At 46.0% G+C, this 23,529-nt stretch overlaps 1 protein-coding gene across 18 annotated transcripts in view; it reads left to right on the top strand.

Annotated features, from left to right (window-relative positions):
• C12H2orf42 (chromosome 12 C2orf42 homolog) overlaps window positions 1–18,329 on the top strand; it is a 32,026-nt gene extending 13,697 nt beyond the window's left edge. For 12 of the 18 annotated variants that reach the window (XM_054475471.2, XM_063648605.1, XM_054475466.2 and 9 more), the window contains 6 exons: window positions 996–1,100; window positions 7,225–7,329; window positions 11,232–11,339; window positions 11,678–11,778; window positions 16,075–16,237; window positions 17,647–18,329. In XM_054475471.2, the coding sequence (XP_054331446.1) occupies window positions 996–1,100; window positions 7,225–7,329; window positions 11,232–11,339; window positions 11,678–11,778; window positions 16,075–16,237; window positions 17,647–17,855 (791 nt within the window). In that variant the 3' untranslated portion in view covers window positions 17,856–18,329. The remainder of the gene's footprint in view (window positions 1–995; window positions 1,101–7,224; window positions 7,330–11,231; window positions 11,340–11,677; window positions 11,779–16,074; window positions 16,238–17,646) is intronic. The other 6 variants (XM_063648606.1, XM_063648608.1, XM_054475476.2 and 3 more) reach the window with 1 other exon arrangement.
• The last annotated feature ends 5,200 nt before the right edge of the window (window positions 18,330–23,529 follow it).

Here is a 23,529-nt window from a genome sequence, read left to right on the forward strand (position 1 = left end):
TCCAAGCTACTCAGGAAGCTGAGGCAGGAGGATCCCTTGAGCTCAGGAGCTCAAGGCTGTAGCACACTGTGATTGGACCTGTGAATAGCTACTGCATTCCAGCCTGGGCAACACAGCAAGACCTCATCTCTAAAAAATAAAAATAAAAAAAAAGTTATAATAAAGAATTTGGGAAAATGCTCAGATCACTTGGGTAGCCAGATAAAGTATAGAATACTCAGGTAAACTTGAATTTCAGTTAACAAATAATTTTTTTTTTTTTTTTTGAGACAGAGTCTCGCTCTGTCACCCAGGCTGGAGTGCAGTGGCGCAATCTCAGCTCACTGCAAGCTCCACCTCCCGGGTTCAGGCGATTCTCCTGCCTCAGCCTCCTGAGTAGCTGAGACTACAGGCACCCGCCACCACGCCTGGCTAATTTTTTATATTTTTAGTAGAGACGGGGTTTCACCATGTTAGCCAGGATGGTCTCAATCTCCTGACTTCATGATCAGCCCACCTGGGGCTCCCAAAGTGCTGGGATTACAGAACCAATAACTTTTAGTATAAGTATCTCCATGCAATATTTGTGACATACTTTGATACTAAGAAATTATTTGTTGTTTATCTGAAATTTAAAAGAACATTTTCTTTTTGCTAAATTTGGCAACTCTGGTAAAATCACAACTACTTAAAAATCACAAAACCAGCAACATATTCACAGAGAAGAAAATGGAAGACAGTTCACTAGAAAATTCATCGTAATTGTCTGACAGGTGGGAGCAATGAGTGAATTTTTTTCTTCCTTTCATTTTTGTTTATTCACCCCATTTCCTATAAAGAGCATAAGAAAGCTACAATTTTATGTGTAAAGGCTAATGCTAACTCCTTCTAGAAACTGTGAAGCTAACCTAGAAATTAGCAAAGACTGTTTATATGTTTTAGACTCTAAAAATTAACATCAAATCAATTTATATTTAGCAGATACATTGTTAAACCTGTAATGATTTGTGGTTTAGGTGCACAGATGAACAGTTCACTACTGCCTCAAGATGCAGTGAGCAGTAATCTAAGGAAAAGTGGCCTGAAAAAGCCTGTGGTTGCTTCCTCGTTAAAAAGGCAGGGTAAGTTTCCCTTCCCTAGAATAGGCTACAGTGGTGGAAAGTCATTCTAAAGAAGCCAGAAGCAGTATAATCAAAAGAAATGTTGCACATTGTCACCCAAAGAGTCCCAGCATAAACACTAACAGAAGCACTGAGGCTGAGGTCTTTCCTGTCCCACCAGTTTCAAATCATGCTCAAAGCTAAATTATGCTGGAGGCCATTATCCTTAGCAAACTAATGCAGGAACAGAAAACCAAATACAGCATGTTCTCACTTATAAATGGGAGCTAAATGATGAGAACACATGGACACATAGAGTGGAGCAACACACACTGGGGCTTATTGGAGGGTGAAACGTGGGAGGAGGGAGGAAAGGTGGAAGAGGGTGAGAGGATCAGGAAAAATAACTAATGGATACTAGGCTTAATAACCTGGGTGATGCGGCTGGGTGTGATGGCACATGCCTGTAATCCCAGCTTTTTGGGAGGCCAAGCCAGGTGGATTACTTGAGGCCAGCAGTTTGAGGCCAGCCTGGCCAACTTGGCAAACCCCCGTCTCTACTTAAAAAAACAAACAAACAAAACATATGTATAATTAAATTTAAAAAATACCTGGGTGATGAAATAATCTTTTTAATTAAAAAAATAATTTTTTAAAAAAGCTAAATTATGTCTAAAACCATAAAGATGGAGAACAGATTAGTAGTTGCCAGGATTTAAAGAGGGGGTTGGGGCTGGGCACGGTGCTCACGCCTGTAATCCCAGCACTTTGGGAGACTGAGGCAGGCAGATCACCTGAGGTCAGGAGTTTGAGACCAGTCTCGCCAACATGGTGAAACCCTGTCTCTACTAAAAATAGAAAAAATTAGCCAGATGTGGTGGCAGACGTCTGTAATCCCAGCTACTCAAGAGGCTGAGGCAGGAGAATCACTTGAACCCGGGAGGCGGAGGTTGCAGTGAGCCAAGATCGCACCATTGTCCTCCATCCTGGGCAATAAGAGCAAGACTTAGTCTCAAAAAAAAAAAGAAAGAGGGGGTTGGGAGGGTTGTAACAGCAGCAATAAAAGAGTAGCACAGGGAGTCTTGTGACAGACTGTTTTATGTCTTGACTGTGGTGTTGGTCACACAAGTCTACACATGCCCTAAAATTGCGTGTAACTATATGCATGCATACCACACACAAGTACATAAAGCTGGTGAGATTTGAATAAGGTCACTAGATTGTAACCATGTCATTTTCCTGACTGTGATGTACTATAGTTTTACAAAATGTTACTCTTGGGTGAATCCGGATGAAGGGTATAGAAGCCTTATATTTCTTACAACTGCGTGTGAATGTACAATTATCTGAAAAAGTAATTTATGTATTTATTTTTTTTTATTTATTTATTTTTTGGAGATGGAGTCTCACTCTGTTGCCCAAGCTGGAGTACAATGACATGATCTCGGTCACTGCAACCTCCGCCTCTGGGTTCAAGCGATTCTCCTGTTTCAGCCTCCCAAGTAGCTGGAATTACAGGTGCACGCCACCATGCCCGGCTAATTTTTGTATTTTTAGTAGAGATGGGGTTTCACCATGTTGTCCAGGCTGGTCTCAAACTCCCGACCCCAAGTGATCTGCTCACCTCAGCCTCACAAAGTACTGAGATTACAGGTGTGAGCCACCACGCCTGGCCTAAATTATGTCTTTAAACAAAAAAATTCTGACATGTTTAGCAGCAGGTGTCTTGCAGGATGTGTTCATCTTATTGCTTATTACTCATGTGCAATTGGTATAGAGATTCAAAGCTGAAGGAAAAGGGCGTTTTATGTGACTGGGTGTGGTGGCTCACACCTATAATCCCAGCACTTTGGGAGGCTGAGGTGGGAGTAGTGAGACTCCATCTCTACCAAAAAAAAAAAAAAAAAAAAAAATTAGCTGGGTGTGGTGTCACATGCCTGTAGACCCAGCTACTTAGGAGGCTGAGGTGGGAAGACTGCTTGACCCTGGGATGTCGAGGCTGCAGTGAGTCATGATTGCACCACTGCACGGGTAACAGGATGAGATCTTGTCTAAAATAGAGAAAAAAATAATAATATAAAACAATACTAATTAACTAATTCATTAAGAACTTATGACCAGGCGTGGTGGTTCACGCCTGTGATCCCAGCCCTTTGGGAAGCTGAGGTGGGCGGATCACTTGAGGTCAGGAGTTCAAGACCAGCCTGGCCAACATGGTGAAACCCTGTCTCTACTAAAAAGTATAAAAAACGTAGCTGAGTGTGGTGGCGTGTGCCTGTAATCCCAGCTACTTGGGAGGCTGAGGCAGGAGAATCGCTTAAACCTGAGAGGCAAAGGTTGCAGTGAGCCGAGATCATGCTACTAGACTCCAGCCTGAGCAACAGAGTGAGACTCCGTCTCAAAAAAAAAAAAAAAAAAGAACTTATGCATTCTAGGCATATAAGTGTTTAAGGAAAGTCACAAAGTAAGCAGATCAACGGTATCAAATAAGTTTTTTTATTATTTATATACATATATTTTTTCAAGACAGAGTCTTGCTTTGTCACCCAGGCTGGAGTGCTATGGCGCAATCTCAGCTCACTGCAACCTTTGCCTCCCAGGTTCATCTCGTGCCTCAGCCTCCCTAGTAGCTGGGATCACAAGCATTTGCCACTATGCCCTTCTAATTTTTCTATTTTTGGTAGAGATGGGGTTTTGCTGTGTTGGCCAGGCTGCTCTCGAACTCCTGGCCTCAAGTGATCTGCCACCTTAGCCTCCCAAAGTGCTGGGATTATAGCTGATTTTTAATAATTTTTTGTCACTTCCTTTGGTGCAAAGAAAAAGGAAGATAGCTTCAATCTAAATTATCACTGTATGCCTTTACCTCTGATAATCTTAGTTTTAAATGAATAGTCATTGAGGCATTATCTCTACAAAAGGTGATACTGTACTTCAGACATGTGAAGTTATTTTGTTGGTGGTGGTATTTTTTTGTTGTGTTTTTCTTTGACACAAGGTCTTGCTCTGTCACTCAGGCTGGAGTGCAGTGGCGATGATACAGCTCACTGCAGCCTCCTGGGCTCAAGTTATCCTCCCACCTCAGCCTCCCAAGTAGCTGGGACTACAGGCATATGCCACCACACTTGGTTATTTATTTGTATTTTTAGTAGAGACGGAGTTTCGTCATGTTGCCCAATCTGGTCTCAAACTCCTGGGCTCAAGAGATCCACCCACCTCGGCCTCCCAAAGTGCTAGGATTACAGGCATGAGCCACTGTGCCCGGAATAAAGATATTTTAAGAGAAGAAATAGAATGATAGATCTGTGGAAGGCTCTTGAATTTGGAGATCATCCAGATGCATATCTTCATCTTAGAGGAGAGGAACTTGAGATAGATATGGACCCTGGTCACTCAGTGGGTGGGGATCCTAGGTCCCATAGCCTTTTTTTTTTTTTTTGAAACAGAGTCTCACTCTGTCGCCCAGGCTGGAGTACAGTGGCACAATCTCAGCTCACTGCAACCTCCGCCTCCTGGGCTGAAGCGATTCTCCTGCCTCAGCCTCCCGAGTAGCTGAGATTACAGGCGCACACCACTACACCTGGCTAATTTTTTGTATTTTTAGTAGAGACGGGGTTTCACCATGTTGGCCAGGCTGGTCTCGAACTCCTGACCTCAGGTGATCCACCCGCCTTGGCCTCCCAAAGTGCTGGGATTACAGGTGTGAGCCACTGCACCCAGCTTCCCATAGCCTTTTGACTCCTAACTCTAAACTCTGGCTCCATTAAATTCCATCACTCGTTACTGTTTTTTCCAGTTATTTACTCCAGGGCTGCAAGATTTCACTCTTTCACTTATATTTAAAAGTGAATTTGGCCGGGTGCGGTGGCTCATGCCTGTAATGCCAGCACTTTGGGAGGCCGAGGTGGTTGGATCACGAGGTCAGGAGTTCAAGACCAGCCTGACCAAGATGTTAAAACCCCATCTCTACTAAAAATACAAAAATTAGCCAGGCACAGTAGCAGGCGCCTGTAATCCCAGCTACTCAGGAGGCTGAGGCAGGAGAATCGCTTGAACCCGGGAGGCAGGGGTTGCAGTGAGCCGAGATCATGCCACTGCACTCTAGCCTGGGCAACAGAGCAAGACTCGGTCTCAAAAAAAAGTGAATTCATTCATTTTACATTTCTGAATACAAGGTTTTAGATTTTAAGTCTAAAGATATTATCATTGCAGCCCACAGTGCGTGCATCACTCAGTCATCTATTTGTGCTCAACCTTGGCATGAAACAATATGTTCATTATTGAGAGGGTCTGGGGCATATGGATACATATTCATCAGGAATAAAACTAATTTATAAACCTCTAAAACAGCCATTATTTTTATTTATTTACTTATTTATTTTTACTTGAGGTGGGGTCTCACTCTACACCCAGCCTGGAGTGCAGAGGCGTGATCTCGGCTCACTGCAGCCTCTGCCTCCTGAGCTCAAGCAATCCTCTCACTTCAGCCTCCTGAGTAGTTGGGACCACAGTCATGCACCACCATGCCTGGTTAATTTTTTTTTTTTGAGATGGAGTCTCTCTCTGTCACCCAGGCTGGAGTGCAGTGGCACAATCTCTGCTCACTGCAAGCTCCGCCTCCCAGGTTCATGCCATTCTCCTGCCTCAGCCTCCTGAGTAGCTGGGACTACAGGTGCCTGCCACTTTGCCTGGCTAATTTTTTGTATTTTTAGTAGAGACGGGGTTTCACTGTATTAGCCAGGATGGTCTCGATCTCCTGACCTCGTGATCCGCCCACCTCGGCCTCCCAAAGTGCTGGGATTACAGGTGTGAGCCACCGCGCCTGGACTTGCCTGGTAATTTTTTGTATTTTTGGTGGAGACAGGGTTTCGCCATGTTACCCAGGCTGGTCTCAAACTTCAGAGCTCAAGTGATCCTCCTGCCTCAGCCTCTCAAAGTGCTGGGATTACAGGTGTGAGCCACCAAGCCCAGCCTAAAACAGTCATTATATAGGACCATTCTTTCATATGCAGTTTAGTGTTGCTTCTCATTTTGTATTTTCTTTTTCTTTTTTGAGACAGTGTCTCACTCTTGCCCAGGCTGGAGTGCTGTGGCACGATCTCAGTTCACTGCAACCTCCACCTCCCAGGTTCAAGCAATTCTCCCACCTCAGCCTCCAGAGTAGCTGTGATTACAGGCGCATGACACCACACCCAGCTAATTTTTGTATTTTTAGTAGAGACGGGCGTTTCACCATGTTGGCCATGCTGGTCTTGAATTCCTGACCTCAGGTGGCTCACGCCTGTAATCCAGCACTTTGGGAGGCCAAGGCGTGCAGATCACTTGAGGCCAGGAGTTTGAGACCAGCCTGGGCAACATGGCAAAAACCCTGTCTCTATTAAAAAGAAAACAAAATTGGCTGGGCATGGTGACGCATCTGTAGTCCCAGCTACTCAGGAGGGTGAGGCATGAGAATCGCTTAAACCTGGGAGGCGGAGGTTGCAGTGAGCTGAGATCATGCCACTTCACCCCAGCCAGGGCGACAGAGTGAGACTCTGAAAAAAAAAAAAAAAAAAAATCCCAGAATATCTTATTTTATTTAGTTTATTTGCTTTCTTTGAAGTTCAGCTTCAAGTTTTTTTTTTTTTCTGGACAAACTTATTAACACTTCTCCCGGGACTTCAGGAGGCTGAGGCAGGTGGATTGCTTGAGCCTAGGAGTTCGAAGCCAACTGGGCAACATGACAAAGTCTTGTCAATAAATAAAAAACAGGCCGGGCGCGGTGGCTCACGCCTGTAATCCCTACACTTTGGGAGGCTGAGGCGGGTGGATCACCTGAGGTCAGGAGTTGGAGACCAGCCTGGCCAACATGATGAAACCCCATCTCTACTAAAAATACAACAATTAGCCAGGTGTGGTGGCGGTTGCCTGTAATCCCAGCTACTCAGGAGGCTGAGGCAGGAGAATCGCTTGAACGCAGGAGGCAGAGATTGCAGTGAGCTGAGATTGTGCACTGCACTCCAGCCTGGGCAACAAGGGTGAACCTCTGTCTCAAAAAAAATAAAATAAAAATAAAAAAATTCTTAACTTTTTCAAACTTCAATTAGCTGTTTATTTTGTAAGAAAAGTTACTAAAGGAGTGTGTATGTGTGGTTTTTTTTTTCCCTAGCCTGTGGTCAGCTGTTAGATGAGGCACAAGTGACTTTATCCTTCCAAGACTGGCTGGCCAGTGTCACAGAACGCATCCATCAAACCATGCACTATCAGTTTGATGGTAAGTATTGTTCATCTAACTGGGCTCTTGCTGAAAGTAGGAGAAATTAAGGTAATTGTGCTGTAATTCTCCTCTGATAGGAAAAGTAATCGGACTTCAGTCCAGAGAGCACTGGGCCACAAGAAAGTAGAAATCTAATTGAAAGAAAAGAACAATCACATAGTTAAAATTCAGGAACAGCAAAATTATTATAATTTAGAGACAGAAGACAAAAACCATAGCAAATAATAAGTAAAGGCAGATAGTCTGATTGCTTGCATAAGTTCGTGTGCACGTGTGTGTGTGTGCATGTGTGTGTGTGTGTGTGTTTGGTGAGGGAGATACTGAAGCTTTATGAGACTATTCTAACTCTCAAACTTAAAGCAAGGGGAAAAAAAGATTAGAGAAAATCTAAGCCTGCACAACATAGTGAACCCCATCTCTACAAAAAATAGAGCCACTACACTCCAGCCAGGGTAACAAAGTGAGACCCTGTATGGAAAAAAGAAAAATTGAAAATCTAAACACATGAGACTAAGATAGTTATATAGAATTACTAAACATACTGGCCGGGCACAGTGGCTCTCACCTGTAATCCGACACTTTGGGAGGTCGAGGCGGGCGGATCACTTGAGGTCAGGAGTTCAAGACCAGCCTGGCCAACATGGTGAAACCCCGTCTCTACTAAAAATACAAAACAATTAGCCAGGCATTATAGTGGGTGCCTGTAGTCCCAACTACCTGGGAGGCTGAGGTGGGAGAATTGCTTGAACCCGGGAGGTGGAGGTTGCAGTGAGCCAAGATTGCACCATTGCAATCCAGCCTGGGCAACAGGGCGAGACTCCATCTAAAAAAAAAAGGACATAAACATGCTGAGGAAGATTGGAGAACACAGGCTGGATTTGGGTGTTATTTGTTATAGTATCATGGAATGTCAGCAGTTTCAGATCTAGCCAGTCTCTACTTGTTGCCTTAAAAGTATCCTATTAGCAGCGCGCGGTGGCTCACGCCTGTAATCTCAGCACTTTGGGAGGCTGAGGCGGGCGGATCACGAGGTCAGGAGATCCAGACCATCCTGGCTAACACAGTGAAACCCCGTCTCTACTAAAAATACAAAAAAATTAGCCAGGCATGGTGGCGGGCGCCTGTAGTCCCAGCTACTCGGGAGGCTGAGGCAGGAGAATGGTGTGAACCCAGGAGGTGGAGCTTGCAGTGAGCCGAGATTGCACCACTGCACTCCAGCCTGGGTGACAAAGTGAGACTCCATCTCAAAAAAAAAAAAAAAGTATCCTATTAGCTGGGCATGGTGGCGCAGGCCTGTAGTCGCAACTACTCAGGAGGCTGAGGTAGGTGAATCACTTGTTGCCCAGGCTGGAGTGCAGTGGCGTGATCTTGGCTCACTGTAATCTCCACCTCCCGGGTTCAAGCGATTCTCCTGCCTCAGCCTCCCAAGTAGCTGGGATTACAGGCATGCACCACCATCCCTGGCCAATTTTTTGTATTTTTAGTAGAGATGGGGTTTCGCCATGTTAACCAGGCTGGTCTTGAACTCCTGACCTCAGGTGATCCACCTACCTCAGCCTCCCAAAGTGCTGGGATTACAGGCGTGAACCACCGTGCCCAGCCCAGAAAACAGAATATTGATAATACTATAAGCTAAACACTTGTAGTCCTCTTCCATCCCATCCCATTCTCTCTTCCATCCCATTCCTGTACCACCCTCTACTCCATCTTACCATCTCCATTACTACCACCTTTGTCCAAGTTTCCATCAGCTCGCTCCTGGACTATGAGTATGTGTGTTTTATGAAGCCTTCTTGAAGTTAATTATTTTTTATTTTTTGAGACAGTCTTGCTCTGTCACACAGGCTGGAGTGCAGTGACACAATCTCAGCTCACTACAACCTCCACCTCCCAGGCTCAAGAGATTCTAGTGTTTCAGCCTCCTGAGTAGCTGGGATTATAGGCATGCATCACCACTCCTGGCTAATTTTTGTATTTTTAGTAGAGACAGGGTTTCACCATGTTGGCCAGGCTGGTCTCGAACTTCTGACCTCAAGTGATCCGCCCGCCTAGGCCTCCCAAAGTGTTGGAATTACAGGTGTGAGCCACCGCACCTGGTCTGGACAGAATTTTTAAGAAAGACTCTGAACTCACTTGACCCCCTCCCCTTAACTCTCTTTTTGTTGACCTAATGTCTGACAAGTTTCTTTTCTTTTTTTTTTTGAGACAGAGTCTCACTCTGTCACCCAGGCTGGAGTGCAGTGGCGTGATCTTGGCTCACTGCAACCTCCACCTCCCAGGTTCAGGCGATTCTCCTGCCTCAGCCTCCCAAGTAGCTGGGACTACAGGCGCATGCCACCATGCCCGGCTAATTTTTTGTATTTTTAGTAGAGATGGGGTTTCACCATGTTAGCCAAGATGGTCTTAATTTCCTGACCTGGTGATCCACCCGCCTCATCCTCCCAAAGGGCTGGGATTACAGGTGTGAGCCACCGTGCCTGGCCACAAGTTTCTTTAAGATATTTGTTAAGTACTTTCAAGTATTTTACCTGCCTTGAGGTCATATTCAGAGAGAAAGACAGATGCTTGCTGGGTAAGCAGTGTCCTAACTTGTAGTCCCTCAGCATTCATTCATAGTCCCTCAGCATTCACCATCAGGTGAGAGAGCATGTCATTAGTTTGCTTAGACATGAATGCAAATAGCAAGAACCTGGGGTTAGCGAGCAAAAGGGAATCAAGTGGAGGCAGCCATCTCGGCTTCATTGTTCTCATCCCATCTTACTTCGCATACCCTTTAGGGGGGAAAGTCTGTGCTGTGTTGGTCTTTTTAAAATTGCAGATTTGAAATGTTATACTTGGTGGATGACAAGGGTCTACTGTGTTGGTTTGTTTTTTCATTTTCTTTTTTCTTTTTTTTCAGTGCAGTCTCGCTCTATTGTCCAAGCTAGAGTGCAGTGGCATGATCTCAGCTCACTGCAACCTCTGCCTCCTGGGTTCAAGCGATTCTCCTGCCTCAGCTTCCTAAGTAGCTGGAATTACAGGCATGCACCACCATGCCCAGCTAATTTTTTTTTTTTTTTTTTTTTAGTAGAGATGGAGTTTCACCATGTTGGCCAAGCTGGTCTCGAACTCCTGACCTCAGGTAATCCACCCACCTCGGCCTCCCAAAGTGCTGGGATTACAGGTGTGAGTCACCAAGCCTGGCCTCCCTTTTCTTTTTTTTTCCTTTTTGAGGGAGGGTCTCACTCTGTTTCCCAGGCTGGAGTGCAGTGGCGTGATCATGGCTTACTGCAGCCTCAACCTCTTCGACTCGGTTGGTCCTCCCACCTCAGCCTCCCAAGTAGCTGGGATAGCAGGTGCATGCCACCACACCTGGCTAATTTAAAAAAAATTTTGGCCAGGCACGGTAGCTCACGCCTGTAATCCCAGCACTTTGGGAAGCCAAGGTGAGTGGATCACGAGGTCAGGAGTTTGAGACCAGCCTGGCCAACATGGTGAAACCCCATCTCTACTAAAAATAAAAAAATTAGCCAGGCGTGGTGGCGCACGCCTGTAGTCACAGCTACTCAGGAGGCTGAGGCAGGAGGATTGCTTGAACCTGGGAGGCAGAGGTTGCACTCCAGCCTCGGAAACAGAGTGAGACTCTATCTCAAAAAAAAATTATTTTTTTTGTAGACACTGGGTCTTTCTTTGTTGCCCAGACTACACTGTGTTTTTTATGTTTGCAAGGAATCAACAGTAGGACTAGTGACAGTTCTTGGCCCAGAAAGGTCAAAGCCTTCTTTTTGCCTCTGTGTAAGGAAATCTCAGTGGTATTTTTAGTTATTAAGTCCCTTGATTCCTTTTCTTCCACCTCTCCCTTTACATCAGAAAGTCCACTGAGTTTCTTTAAATGAGTTGTTTCTTCTTGTTTCCCATAGGCAAACCAGAACCATTGGTGTTCCACATTCCTCAGTCATTTTTTGATGCCCTGCAACAGAGAATATCTATAGGAAGTGCAAAAAAACGGCTCCCCAATTCCACCACAGGTACAGGATTTCCCTTTGGTATAGTGATGGATGTCTTGAACATAGAGAATTATGTTTGGAAAAAATCTGTGTGGAATACTCACCATGAGTATTCAGAGTGAGGACTTCTACTCACATGTCTGGAGCACAAAGCCTTCAATGATCAACATATCAATTATCTACATCAACTGATTTGTCACATTTCTGCCAAAACCTTTTATATATTTGCCTCTAGAATTTCTTTTTAAAAGTCCTGAGAATCTATAAGGAAATAATAGTACTGTATTAGAAATTAGGTGACAAATAAAAGAAAATGTTATTTTTTGGTAATCTAATTTTGTCCTTTTTTCACGTTGAAGCTTTTGTTCGGAAAGATGCCTTGCCACTGGGAACCTTTTCCAAGTATACTTGGCATATCACTAATATCCTGCAAGTTAAACAAATCTTAGATACCCCAGAGGTGAGAGTTTATTTCTATAACAGTGGGAGGGTTGTGAAGGGAAGAGAGGGAGGCAAGTACAGGGAGTGTATTTGCACTGGTTCCTTGAGTTACAGACACCAGAGTTTCTTTTTTTCATGCTAAGAGATTATTCAGAAATATCCCTGGCTTTATAGTTCTGACTCCAATTTTAATGTGTGTTCCCTATGGCTTGAAAAAAGTATCTTAAATTGGAATATACTTTTCCTTTGCCTTTGGGATTAAAAAAACAAAAAAACATAATTTTTCTTATAAATTAAATAATGATCCCATAATACTTATGATGAGTCCTAGATTTGACTGGCAGGCAGCTAGAAAGTATATAAATAATTTGAGATGATATAATATTTGTGAAGTCAGTGGCACCAGCACAGTTAAACCCTCCTGCCCAAACTACAGCTTTGTTCTCATTAGAGAAATGACCCTTTTTATTTTATTTTATTTTTGGGATGGAGTCTTGCTCTGTCACCCAGGCTGGAGTGCAGTGGCGCAATCTTGGCTTACTGCAACCTCTGCCTCCCGGGTTCAAGCAATTCCCTTGCCTCAGCCCCCCGGCTAGCTGGGATTACAGGCACGTGCCGCCACCATACCCGGCTAATTTTTGTATTTTTAGTAGAGACAGGGTTTGACCATGTAGGCCAGGCTAGTCTCGAATTCCTGACCTCATGATCCTCCCAAACTGCTGGGATTACAGGCATGAGCCACTGTGCCCGCCTGAGAAATTACCCTTTAAAAAAAATTTTTTTTGGTCTTTTTGGTTCGTATTTTGTTTTTTTTGGGACAGGGTCTTACTCTGTTGCCTAGTCTGGAGTACAGTGGTGCAGTCACAGCTCACTCTACCTCCACCTCTTGGGATCAAGTGATCCTCCCACCTCAGCCTCCTGAGTAGCTTGGACTACAGGCACATGCCACCATGCCCAGCTAATTTTTGTAGAGATGGGGTTTCCCCATGTTGCCCAGGCTGTTCTCAAATTCCTGGACTCGAGCAATCTGTCTGCTGCAGTCTCCCAAAGTGCTGGGATTACAGGCATGAGCCACCAGGCCCACTCTATTAATTAAAAAAAAAAAAAAAAAAAATTTAAGATAGGGTCTTGCTATGTTGCCCAGGCTGGTCTCAAATTCCTGGGTTCAAGCAGTCCTCCCATCTTGGCCTCCCAAAGTACTGTGATTACAGGTGTAATCTGCCACATCCAGCCACACTAGACATTTTATGTTTTTATTTTATTTTTTTTTGGAGACAGAGTCTCTTGCTCTGTTGCCCAGGCTGCAGTGCAGCGGCACAATCTCGGCTCACTGTAACTTCCACCTCCCAGGTTCAAGCAGTTCTCATGCCTCAGCCTCCTGAGTAGCTGGGACTACAGGCACGCACCACCACGCCTGGCTAATTTTTGTATTTTTAGTAGAGGCAGGGTTTTGCCATGTTGGCCAGGCTGGTCTCAAACTCCTGATCTCAAGTGATCAGCCCGACTTGGCTTCCCAAAGTGCATGGATTACAGGCATGAGCCCCTGTGCCCGTCTTACACATTTTAAAATGTTTTTCGGGCCGGGTGCGGGGGCTCACACCTGTAATCCCAGCACTTTGGGTGGCCGAGGCGGGCGGATCACGAGGTCAGGAGATCGAGACCATCCTGGCTAACACAGTGAAACCCCGTCTCTACTAAAAATACAAAAAAATTAGCCGGGCATAGTGGCAGGCGCCTGTAGTCCCAGCTACTCGGGAGGCTGAGTCAGAAGAATGGTGTGAACCCAGGAGGCGGAGCTTGCAGTGAGCCGAGATTGCACCACTGCACTCTAGCCTGGGCGACAGAGCAAGACGCTGTCTCAAAAAAAAAAAAAAAAAAAAAAAATATGTTTTTCAGGTAGATCCTGAAAATTTGAGATGGAGTTTTTTTTCCTACAGTAATAGAATTATGTAGAAAATTCAGCATAGACTGGGCACGGTGGCTCACACCTGTAATCCCAGCACTTCGGGAGGCTAAGGCAGGCGGATCACCTGAGGTCAGGCATTTGACACCAGCCTGGCCAACATGGTGAAACCCTGTCACAACTAAAAATACAAAAATTACCCATAATCCCAGCTACTCGGGAGGCTGAGGCAGGAGAATCGCTTGAACCCAGGAGGCGGAGGTTGCAGTGAGCTGAGGTCGCGCCATTGCATTCCAGCCTGGGGGACAAGATCAAGACTTCGTCTCAAAAAAAGTAGAAAATTCAGCATAATGTGATTTGATACATTAAGAGTAGCTTAATTGCAAGGCATTCTTCTGTTCAGGAAAAAAAAAATAAGTTGTTTGGTAGCTACAGAATTTACATGTGAGGCAGGCATGGTGGCTATAATACCAGCGATTTAGAAGCCTGAGATGAAGGATTGCTTGAGGCCAGGAGTTCAAGACCAGTCTAGGCAACACAGCGAGGCCCCTACTATTTTTTTTTGTTTGAGACAGAGTCTCACTCTGTTGTCTAGGCTAGAATGCAGTGGCGCAATCTTGGCTCACTGCAGCCTCTGCCTCCCAGGTTCAAGCAATTCTCCCACCTCAGCCTCCCGAGTAGCTGGGATTACAAGCGCACCACCCTGCCAGGCTAATTTTTGTATTTGTAGTAGAGACAGGGTTTCACCATGTTGACCAGGCTGGTCCCAAGCTCCTGACCTCAGGTGATCCACCTTCCTCGGCTTCCCAAAGTGCTGGGATTACAGGCGTGAGCCACTGCGCCCGGCCAGCAAAGGCCCCTACTCTTAAAAAAAAAGCAAGCAAGCAAGCAAAAGAGGCTGGTGAGGTGGCTCATGCCTGTAGTCCCAGCACTTTGGGAGGCCAAGGTGGGCGGATCACCTGAGGTCAGGAGTTTGAGACCAGCTTGGCCAACATGGTGAAAACCCGTCTCTACTAAAATACAAAAATTAGCCGGGCATGGTGGCTTGCTCCTGTAATCCCAGCTACTCGGGAGGCTGAGGCAGGAGAATCACTTGAACCCGGGAGGCGGAGGTTGCAGTGAACCAAGATCGTGCCACTGCATTCCAGCCTGGGTGACAGAGCTAGACTCCATCTCCAAAAAAAAAAGAAAAAAAAGAAAAAGTGAGGCCTGGTGGTGTGTACCTATAGTCCCAACCACTAAGGAAGCTGAAGCAAGAGGATCACTTGAGCCTGGGAGTTGGAGGCTGCAGTGAGCCATGATTGTGCCACTGTATTCCAGCAGGGGCAACCAAGTGAGACCTTGACTCTTTTTTTTTTTTTTTTTGACACGGACTTTCGCTCTTGTGGCCCAGTCTGGAGTGCAATCGTGTGATCTTGGCTCACCTCAACCTCCACCTCCCAGGTTCAAGCGATTCTCCTGCCTCAGCCTCCCGAGTAGCTGGGATTACAGGCGTCCGCCACCACACCTGGCTAATTTTGTATTTTTAGTAGAGATGAGGTTTCTCCATGTTGGTCAGGCTGGTTTCAAACTCCCGACCGCAGGTGATCCACCTACCTCAGCCTCCCAAAGTTCTGGGATTACAGGCGTGAGCCACCACTCCTAGTGACCTTGCCTCTTAAAAAAAAAAATACATGTGAACCCTAGAAAAGGGCTGTGTTGGCATTAAAGACACTTGAGGAACTCTGCACGTCACAGAGGCAGCTTTTAGCCTGGAATGGATGACATTTAGGGAGACACTGAAGCAACCCAGGGTGCAGGCATGTGGGAGAAGAGAGCTAACCATCATGGAGCTTCTCACTGTCGGGCGTTACTTACCTCCGTCACCTCATTTGACCTCTCAGCCATGCCCTGGCATTAACTGCATTTTGCCCATGAGAAAACAGGCTCTGAGAAGTTTGTAATTTGCTCTGGGTCACCACAGCATCCAGTTCCAGTTCTGCTTGGCTCAGTCCCAATGACAGTATGAAGCATCCTCACAGGATGTGAGGTGAGCTGTAGGTGCTATGAACAAAGGAATTTAAGAGAAGAATGCTGCTAGCAGAGCAGTACAGGAAGAAATAAAACTGATTTTAGAGCAGGTCTGTGCCAGCAGCAGTCATGTACCCATGAAGATGTTAGAGGTTCAATTGGTATATAGTTTGGCTGGGGTGGAAATTTAAGATTTTAGAGAAAAAAGGAAAGCCATGAATGATGTAAGGGAGAAAAGGCAGATTTGTTGACAGGATTTTCTTGAAAAACAGGGAAGTTGTAATTCATTTGAATATACTTAACAAGAAGGAAGGAATAATAAAAGATTTGTTGTCATCCAGGTATTTGTCTATTTTGAAAGTTTTCTCTCTCACCTTTTTTTGGTATTGCCTTGGTGTCCAGATGCCCTTGGAAATCACCCGTAGCTTTATCCAAAACCGAGATGGGACTTATGAACTATTTAAATGCCCTAAAGTGGAAGTAGAAAGCATAGCAGAAACCTACGGTCGTATAGAAAAACAACCAGTGCTGCGACCCTTGGAACTAAAAACTTTTCTTAAAGTTGGTAAGTGAACTTCAAAAGTGCATCTTCCTTTGAGTGTCAGCTGGTGAACAGTACAGTACACTGTCCAAAGCTTTGGATCTTGACCTTAAACAAAGAAGACACATTCATTCACCTTGTAAAGGCAATCATGGGATAAGGTATTTTGTTTCATTTGAACCAGTGTTTCCAAAAATAAAATTACAGGCCAGGTGCTGTGGCTCACACCTATAATCCCAGCACTTTGGGAGGCCAAGACAGGTGGATTGCTTGACGTTAGGAGTTTTGAGACCAGCCTGGCCAACATGGTGAAACCCCGTCTCTACTACAAAAATACAAAACTTACCCAGGCGTAGTGGCGCGTGCCTGTAGTCCCAGCTACTCGAGAGGCTGAGGCACAAGAATCGCTTGAACCCAGGAGGCAGAGGTTGCAGTGAGCCGAGATCTCACCACTGCACTCCAGCCTGGGCGACAGAGTGAGACTCAGCCTCAAAAAAAAAAAAAAAAAAAAAAAAGACTTGCTGAATGAATAAATGCATGCCAGCCATAGTTTTAACTAATTTAGCTTTGTGATCTATGTGGTGGCCCCCCTTTGTTTCTTCAGTTTTGTATTTAGTCTTCCAGAAGAAATTTAGAATTTATAATTATTCTGTAAAATTCTTGTGAATATTATATTTTTTGCTGCTCTTGTGAATGAAATATCTATCCTGATTCTAACTTGTTATTGCCAGTTATGGAAATCTCTTAGTTTTAGTATACTTAATATTAAATTGGTACCCTTGATGAAGTCCCAGTAGTGATAATAGTAAATGAAGGCTGGGCACAGTGGCTCATGCCTGTAATCCCAGAGCTTTGGGGGCTGAGGCAGCAGGATCACTTGAGGCCAAGAATTCAAGACCAGCCTGGGCAATATAGCAAGACCCCCACTTTACTAAAAGAACAAAAATTGGCCGGGCATGGTGGCTCACGCCTGTAATCCCAGCACTTTGGGAGGCCGAGGCGGGCAGATCACAAGGTCAGGAGATCGAGACCATCCTGGCTAACACAGTGAAACCCCGTCTCTACTAAAAAATACAAAAAATTAGCCAGGCATGGTGGCGGGTGCCTGTAATCCCAGCTACTTGGGAGGCTGAGGCAGGAGAATGGCATGAACCTGGGAGGCAGAGCTTGCAGTGAGCCGAGATCGCGCCACTGCACTCCAGCCTGGGCGACAGAGCAAGACTCCGTCTCAAAAAAAAAAAAAAAAAAACCCCAAAAACTTCATGATGATCAATAAATCTGATATCCCAATCACCACTGAATTTATAAACCTCATTCGGCCTTCTGATTATCAAAGCTGAACAGACTGCTCCAATTCCGGACACTTTTTTTGCAATTAGGAACACCCATTAGAGTCAGGTGGAATTGTACTAATACTCCTTTTTTCTCTTTAGGCAACACTTCCCCAGATCAAAAGGAGCCAACACCTTTCATCATCGAGTGGATCCCAGATATCCTTCCCCAATCTAAGATTGGCGAGCTGCGGATCAAGTTTGAGTATGGCCACCACCGGAATGGGCATGTGGCGGAGTACCAAGACCAGCGGCCCCCCTTGGACCAGCCCTTGGAACTGGCCCCTCTGACCACTATTACTTTCCCTTAAGGCAAAACAAGAGAATAATCTTTTGCTGCTTAATTTGCACATCCCCACCCCTTGACAACTTTAAATGCTAGTTAGGCACTTAGATGGCCCTGTTCCTTGGTGAACTGCTCTTAGCTAAGATGAAAATTCTCAGTGCTTTCAAGTGGATTCTGTTGAAGAAAATTTCTTGTAAATAGCCTTTTTGGTGCTGCTGTGTACAGTCTTCATTATGCATTGGGCAGTATTTCTGGCTAGAGTTTTAAAAGGAACAGAAAGAAAACCAGCTTATTTTCCTTCTTACAGACTCATCTTTAGCATTTATTTCAACCTTTTGCTAATTCTCTGAGAAATCTGCAGCACTCAGCCATACACCAACAGTGTTGGAAAGTTAACACCCTGGTTAGGGCAGAATGTTAAAGACCATCTTGGCAGAGTTCCAGCCATGCTCTTTATTTCTGTTCTCAAATAAAGCACAGTGTCACTAGTTTTTCCAAATTATATCTCATGGTCGCCTGTTTATAAAATTATAAATGTTGGTGGGGGAGGTGGGATTTAACTGATAGTGATACAGGTCAATAGTGATTCAGGAAAGAGATCCAGGTGTCAAGGGAATATTGCTATTTAAAACTAATGCTTGTAATAGCTCGTTCACTTCATACTTGTATCTTTATATATTCTCCAAACAGTAAAATTCAATTGCTGTTTCTGATTGAATGATCACAGAATAGAGATATGGAAAGACCCAGAAGTATAAGCCTATCTTTAAGGAGGAAAGAAGGGAATGAACATTTCTTGCATGCCTACTATGTGCCAGGTACTTTCTTTGTTTTTGTTTGTTTTTTGAGATGGAGTCTCACTGTGTCACCAGGCTGGAGTGTAGTGGCACGATCTCGGCTCACTGCAACCTCCGCCTCCCAGGTTCAAGCGATTCTCCTGCCTCTCAGCCTCCCAAGTAGCTGAGACTACAGGCACCTGCCACTATGCCCAGCTAATTTGTGTGTGTGTGTGTATTTTTAGTAGAGACGGGGTTTCACTATGTTGGCCAGGCTGGTCTTGAACTCCTGACCTCATGATCTGCCCACCTCGACCTCCCAAAGTGCTGGGATTACAGGCGTGAGCCACCACACTCGGCCATACCAGGTACTTTGAATTGCAAGTGACAGAAAGCCAGTTAACCAGCTTGGGCAAAATAGGCATGAATGACTGGCTCGTGGACACTAAAGTAGAGCTAGACAACCACACTGTGCTGGAGCTGATGTGGCTGGGCCTCAGGACCTGTGGAGCTAGGGTCCATCTGACCCATTTCTGCCTCTCTCTGGGGCTTCATTTGATCTCAGCACAGAGCAGCTCCTCCTAGTAGGAATTCTGGCTCCTGAAGTACCTGAATGTATGGCTTCCTCACTGGAGCAGGACTGACTGCTCCACCTTCTGATCCAAAAGGCAGAACCCCTCCCACCCCCCAAAAAGGCACTGATTGGCCTAACAGAGGGGGAGACATTTTTGGTAAGAGAGGTGCTATGCCCCTAAAAGAAGGAATAATCACATTGTGTTGTCTACCCTCTGTGATTGAGAGGCTGGTTTGTGTCAGCAACTAAGTGCGTCAGACAATAGGGGAAATTGTTGAGAATCCAGGGAGGTGCACAGAGACCTAGAACTTGAATTGGGCTTCAAAGGAGAGGAAGGGTTTGGATAGGTGTGGAGAAGATAAAACTAGATGAGGCACTAGATTACATGCTCACGCCTGTAATCCCAGCACTTTGGGAGTCTGAGGTGGGCAGATCACAAGGTCAAGAGATTGAGACCATCCTGGCCAACATGGTGAAACCCCCGTCTCTGCTAAAAATACAAAAATTAGCTAGGCGTGTTGGCACGTGCCTGTAGTCCCAGCTACTCAGGAGGCTGAGGCAGGAGAATCGCTTGAACCTGGGAGGCAGAGGTTGCAGTGAGCCAAGATCGCACCACTGCACTCCACCCTGGCCACAGGGCGAGACTCTCAAAAAAAAACAAACAAAAACAAGATAAGGCAGAGGCTTGCCTGAAGAGCAGGAACACCCCAGGAAAGACCGTGGTTGGCCATTCTGAGAAATCCTTCAACCTGAGAACTTGGAGAACATCAGTCACAGCTTTTTGACAAAACACACCTGTGGGTGACAGGCAGATGCCTGGTCTAGTAATACCTGACTGACTCAGAAGAACCACAGGGGCCAGAAAACACATGGGTGGAGCAAATCATCCACCCAAAGAGGACTCTACTCAAGCAGTCAGATCTTCCCCCCAGCACCACTCCAGGACACTATCACAGCCCATCACAATCTGGAATGGAGTTCAGAGTCACCCCTTTTTTTCTAACTTGACACCCCCTCTACCAAGTCAAGCACGGGCCTAGGAGGACCAGCAGAACTGCTGCACCCACTCCCAGCCTCCAGACACCTCTGGGACAACATCAGTGTTGATCTCATTTCGGGCCTGCCCCACTCTCTTCCAGAGTGGTCCTGGATACTCCCACAACAGCAGTCCTCAAACCCCGCATCCACCTATCCACCTACCTCCCCACCCATACACATTCCCACATGTACTGTCCATTGCACCCCTCCTCCATCAGTCAATGGGATCTCTAAGGACTGCCCAGCTGCTGCCTCTCCAAGCTAAGCCACCATTTGTATTCTGGAGAGAACAGCTTAAAACCCTCCATACCCATACGGCCTCCTGTCTACCACACAGACTGATCATTCTCAGACTGAGTGTATCAGTAGGTCTGAGAGGGATGCCTACTTAACTCTTCCTCCTCAAGGCAACATGGCTGGGGCCCCTGACATCATGGTCATCATGAGAACAACAACTTGCTACTCCTCCACCCAGAACACTTTGGTTCTAATCTACTATGGCCCTGCCTCTACCAGTATTACTGTTGTCGAAACAGATTGCTTATATATATAAAAAACATTGCATATATATATACAAATTTTTTTTTTTTGAGATGGAGTCCCACTCTGTCACCTAGGCTGGAGTGCAGTAGTGCAATCTTGGCTCACTACAACCTCCGCCTCCCAGGTTCAAGCTATTCTCTTGCCTCAGCCTCCTGAGTAGCTGGCATTACAGGCGTGCACCACCATGCCCGACTAATTTTTTTGTATTTTTAGTAGAGACGGGGTTTCACCATGTTGGCCAGGCTGGTCTTGAACTCCTGACCTCAGGTGATCTGCCTGCCTCGACCTCCCAAAGTGTGCTGGGATTACAGGCGTGAGTCACGGCGCCCAGCCAGATTGCTAATATTTAGAAGCTACTTGGGGACCTCCAAACTCTAACTCCGAGAACTATCCACTCAAGAGATCTGTAGGCCTGCCACCTGACTTTCAAGGTACCAGATGTCATCAGCCCTGTGGCTTTGTGGGCCCACTAATTCCCAATCACCTAAATTCACCCCATCTTTCAGTGACTGCTGTCCTGGGTTGGTGCCAATGCCCTGCCCTTCCCTCCAGCCCACATGTGCATACACAAGCACACACCATACATACTCCAGTCCTCATCCAACAGACACCATTCTGTCAGAACCTCAGCCAGCTCCTCCTATCCTTGGTTCTCCCGTCCGAAAACGCCCAGAATATGCCCTCAGCTAGAAGAACCCAGAGAAATCTCACTATACCCTGCTGGAGGGGATGGGCAGGGGCTGCTCTCCCCAAGCTCTGTGAATTATAATAACTAGACCCTCTAAGTCACAGACAACACAAAAAAGCCAGCCACAGGGGGGCAGCCCTTGTGTCTATTAGTGAATTTTCTCAAGAGATCTGCTTACCTGCTTCACCTATTTCTTCTTCCTTTATCTCCCAGATTCTGATTTCCTGGTTTCCTCTGTGGCAGATCATATTTTCTGACACTCGTAGGAATTTTTTTTTTTTTTTTTGAGACGCAGTTTCACTTTTGCTGCCCAGGCTGGAGTGCAACGGCATGATCTCGGCTCACCACAACCTCCACCTGCCGGGTTCAAGCAATTCTCCTGCCTCAGCCTCGCCAGCAGCTGGGATTACAGGCATGCGCCACCCATGCCCGGCTAATTGTGTATTTTTAGTAGAGATGGGGTTTCTCCCTGTTGGTCAGCCTGGTCTCGAACTCCCGACCTCAGGTGATCCACCCGCTTCGGCCTCCCAAAGCGCGGGGATTGCAGACGTAAGCCACCGCGCCCAGCCTTGATTTTTTTTTTTTTAATCCTCCTTACCGACCTTGCTCCCTGCCTGCCTGTCTTCCCATCATCCAGTTCTGCAAGCGCCCTTCGCATCTACCATCCCACCTGCTGTACCAAGGGAGCAGGACGACTTATTTTATTTACAACAGCACTTCTCAAACTTTAATGTGCACAGGAATCACCCAGGGACCTAGTTAAAATACATATTCTGATGTAGAAGCTTTATTTTTTAAATTTTTTGAGACAGAGTTTCACTCTTGTTGCCCAAGCTGGAGTGCAATGCAACAGTTTTGGCTCAGTGCAACCTCTGCCTCCCGGGTTCAAGCGATTCTCCTGTCTCAGCCTCCCAAGTAGCTGGGATTACAGGCGCCCGCCACCATGCCCGGCTAATTTTTGTATTTTTAGTAGAGACGGGGCCAACATGTTGGCCACGGTGGTCTCAAACTCCTGACCTCAGGTGATCCACCCACCTTGGCCTCCCAAAGTGCTGGGATTACATGCATGAGGCATCGCATGCGGCCTGATTCAGAAGCTTTAGAGTGTGGTCCAAGATTCTGCATTTCCATCAAGCTTCCAAGTGATGCAGAAAGTGCTGGACAGCAGGGATGCTGCTGGCCTGCAGACTGCACTTGGAGTAGCAGGTCTAATGCCTGATACAGTCCTGTAACGTCCCTCCCACCTTTCACTGTCACTCATGGGGAGGGCAGTGCTGGAGATGGGTGGCACTTAACAACTAATGGCCAGGGCCATGTACCAGTGTGAGCTTTGTGCCACTCTCTCACCAAATTGCTCCAACTGGTGGGGCACTAACCTTGTTCCTTAGAACTAGTTCCCCACTCAGCAGTTCCAGAACTACAAAGTGGGTTCTGTAGCTCTGTGAATTCCCTGCACAACTTTTCACTGTCTTTCCCACTCCCACCATCTTGCAGGTTCACAGTTGAGAGCCTGGGTTTGAAACCCCAGTCTGCCACTTTCTTATGCGCGGCCTTGGACATGACTCTGAGCCCGTTTCCTCCGGATGATGTGAACAGTGATTAGATACCATGGGTGAATCGCTCATTTTGTCCATTGTCTGAACTTTTCCTCTTCTATCTCTTCCTCTAAATTAGCCTTGAAGCTGAAAGGTGCTTTTTGTCCCTTCTTAGGAATCTTTGTAGTTAATACCACTGTATACAGTCAGACCACAATTTTGTTTCATGAAAAAGACTGGAAGTAAACATAATGAAAGCTTAAAGATGCTTGGGGGTGCTAAGAATCATTTTCTACCTATCTTTTCCCTTTTCCCCCCAAGTTTTCTATAACAATATTAACTTGATAAGTTTTAAAACTGTCAAAGTAAAAGAAATGGCATGAAATCAAGCTTCCACCCTCTCCACTGAGAGCAGGAGAAGAGAAAGACAAACGCGCCGACCGCGCCTGGCTGGAGCTGGTCACGCGGCAGCCGCCCCCACGCCTCCGCCAGATGACGTAAGTCACGTTCTCCTCTCGCCCGCGCCGCCGCTTCCGGGGGTCTCG

Source organism: Pongo pygmaeus, chromosome 12, assembly GCF_028885625.2.
Source record: "Pongo pygmaeus isolate AG05252 chromosome 12, NHGRI_mPonPyg2-v2.0_pri, whole genome shotgun sequence".
NCBI classification, from domain to species: Eukaryota; Metazoa; Chordata; class Mammalia; order Primates; family Hominidae; genus Pongo; species Pongo pygmaeus.